This window comes from Atta cephalotes (assembly GCF_000143395.1).
Source record: "Atta cephalotes unplaced genomic scaffold scaffold00072, whole genome shotgun sequence".
In the NCBI taxonomy this organism is placed as follows: domain Eukaryota; kingdom Metazoa; phylum Arthropoda; class Insecta; order Hymenoptera; family Formicidae; genus Atta; species Atta cephalotes.
The window spans coordinates 28,460-30,584 of record NW_012130136.1 but is presented as its reverse complement, the minus strand read 5'-3'; the positions used below and the strand labels follow the sequence as shown (position 1 = coordinate 30,584).

General features: G+C 39.6%; 1 protein-coding gene across 1 annotated transcript in view; it reads left to right on the top strand.

Moving 5' to 3' along the window:
- The window catches only part of LOC105624068 (zinc finger protein 420-like), an 11,090-nt gene extending 9,439 nt beyond the window's left edge, over positions 1 to 1,651 (top strand). The window contains exon 6 of the mRNA XM_012205427.1: positions 152 to 1,651. Within this exon, the coding sequence (XP_012060817.1) occupies positions 152 to 1,651 (1,500 nt within the window). The remainder of the gene's footprint in view (positions 1 to 151) is intronic.
- Positions 1,652 to 2,125: the final 474 nt, after the last annotated feature.

Below are 2,125 nucleotides of genomic sequence, written 5' to 3'. Positions count from 1 at the left end.
ATATATATATATGTGTGTGTGTGTGTGTGTGTATGTATATATAGCTACTAAATTTAGTTCAATTTTAAAGAAATAATTAAACTATTTTAAAAATTATACATTTCGTTTTGATTATCAACTTAAAATGAAATTAAAAATGTTTTTTTTACAGGTGGTTCTCCGAGAGCACGTGCGTGCTCATCATTCCGGTCCGGATCCAAAATGCGTGGGCAGTGCAGAACCATATTTGTGCAAGGTATGTGGCGATTCATTCAGCACTTCCGAAGAGGTAGTGGCACATATAGTGCAGCATTGCGATGATAATACTGCGTTGAAACGCCAGCCACAGACTGGACCGCGCAAGTATAAAAGAAGACGCAAAGCAAAGCCTCTTGAGACAAATACAATGGTACGTAGAAATGAGTTCACGTACGATATGATAGAAAGTAGCGGTGTTACCGGTACTGGTAGTGGTAATATTGGCAGTGGTGGTGGCGGTGGTACTGGCACTGGCGGTTCTGATTCGGAAGACAACACGAAGCGGAAACTTGGCAAAAAGAACAAGCAACATCGATCGAACGTCGAGGAAGGCTATCAGAATGTATTAAAAAGTTTTGAAAGCTCTCTACAGAATATAAACTCTATTGTGAGTAACTCCAAGTTAAATGCATCCAAATCGAAGGTCTCAAAGAAGAAGTTGCGCAAAGAGGAAAAGAAGCAGGAAACGCAAACATCGAATCAGTCAGGCCGGCCGAAGATGATACACACACAGAAGACGCGGGTGCCCGTAGAAGTGGGTAGCGATGGCGCGAAAAAAGGCCAAAAGACAAAGACGATGGTGACCCGGACGCCAAAGGTGATGCCGAATGAGCACAAGTCTGGCATTTTTCCGGGTGGCGAGCGGAATCGGCCACGCACAAAGAATGTCAGTTATCACATTGAGGGTAAATCGCAGCTCATACCGGCAACGTTCTCGACGAAATCAAAGGAGAGTATGTCTACGATGTCGACACAGCAGTTACTGGCAAACATCAAGCAGGAGCCAGGCATGCAAAAGGCCACAGGTGACAGTCACAGGAATAACAATGGTAATATTCTAACTCTTAGTAAAATTCAGGAATCATCAAACAAGAAAAAGTCAATTACTACTAAGAGGACCAAGAGGCAGAAGCACCCAATAAAGCAGGAATTGAACACGTTGATAGTAACAGAAGAACAACAACAGCAACAAGAGCAGCAACAGCAGCAACAACATCAGCAGCAACAGTTACAATTACGTAATAATAATAATAATAATAATAATAATAATAATAATAACAATGTCATGGAGATCAGTGACGATCAGATACAACTGATGGAGCATGCAGTGGATGGTAGCAATCTGGAAGTAGCTTTTGAGGCGAGTGTCGTTACTGCTCAAGAAGACGAGGAGAGTATATTACCACACAGCACCATGCATGAGATGGATAACGGGACAAGAGATAACGTTAAGCTTAGTGTCAAAGTGGAGTCTGCGCCGCCGAGGATGCTCGCTATACATAGTGTTATTGCGTCGGTAGACGATGTCCCAGAAACGATAATACCGGACAGGGTAGAGTATACGTGCGAGATGTGTGCCGCGGTGTTTTCCAGCCGTGCCGAATTATTGGTGCACGTGCCGATACACATTTGATTTAATAATTTATCCGAGCCGAAGAATGGCGCGGAGGTTTGTTCTACTTTAGTATATTTGTTTAAACGAATCGCATAATTATTTATCACAAATGAGATTTGTTGTTTTACAAGGGGAAAAGTGACGATTGTTAAAGCCCCTCTTATCATCATTGCTGTCTCATCACTCTTTTCCTTCTTATTATATTCTTCAATTCTCTATCCAAGCATCGCAAAATTCCATCGACTACATAACTTTTTTAACTGCAATTTTCGTGATTCACATATTAAAAGATTTATTGAACATCTTTTAATTCGATTAATATTACTCGAGAATTATTTCGGAAACTTTATATTATACTGTAGACTCAAGTTTCATTTTTTTTTTTAATATATAATATATGTGGATAAATAATCGAATTAAACTGTGTTGATAACAGGATGGATATCAATATATGTGTGTGTATATATATATATATATATATATATATATTAT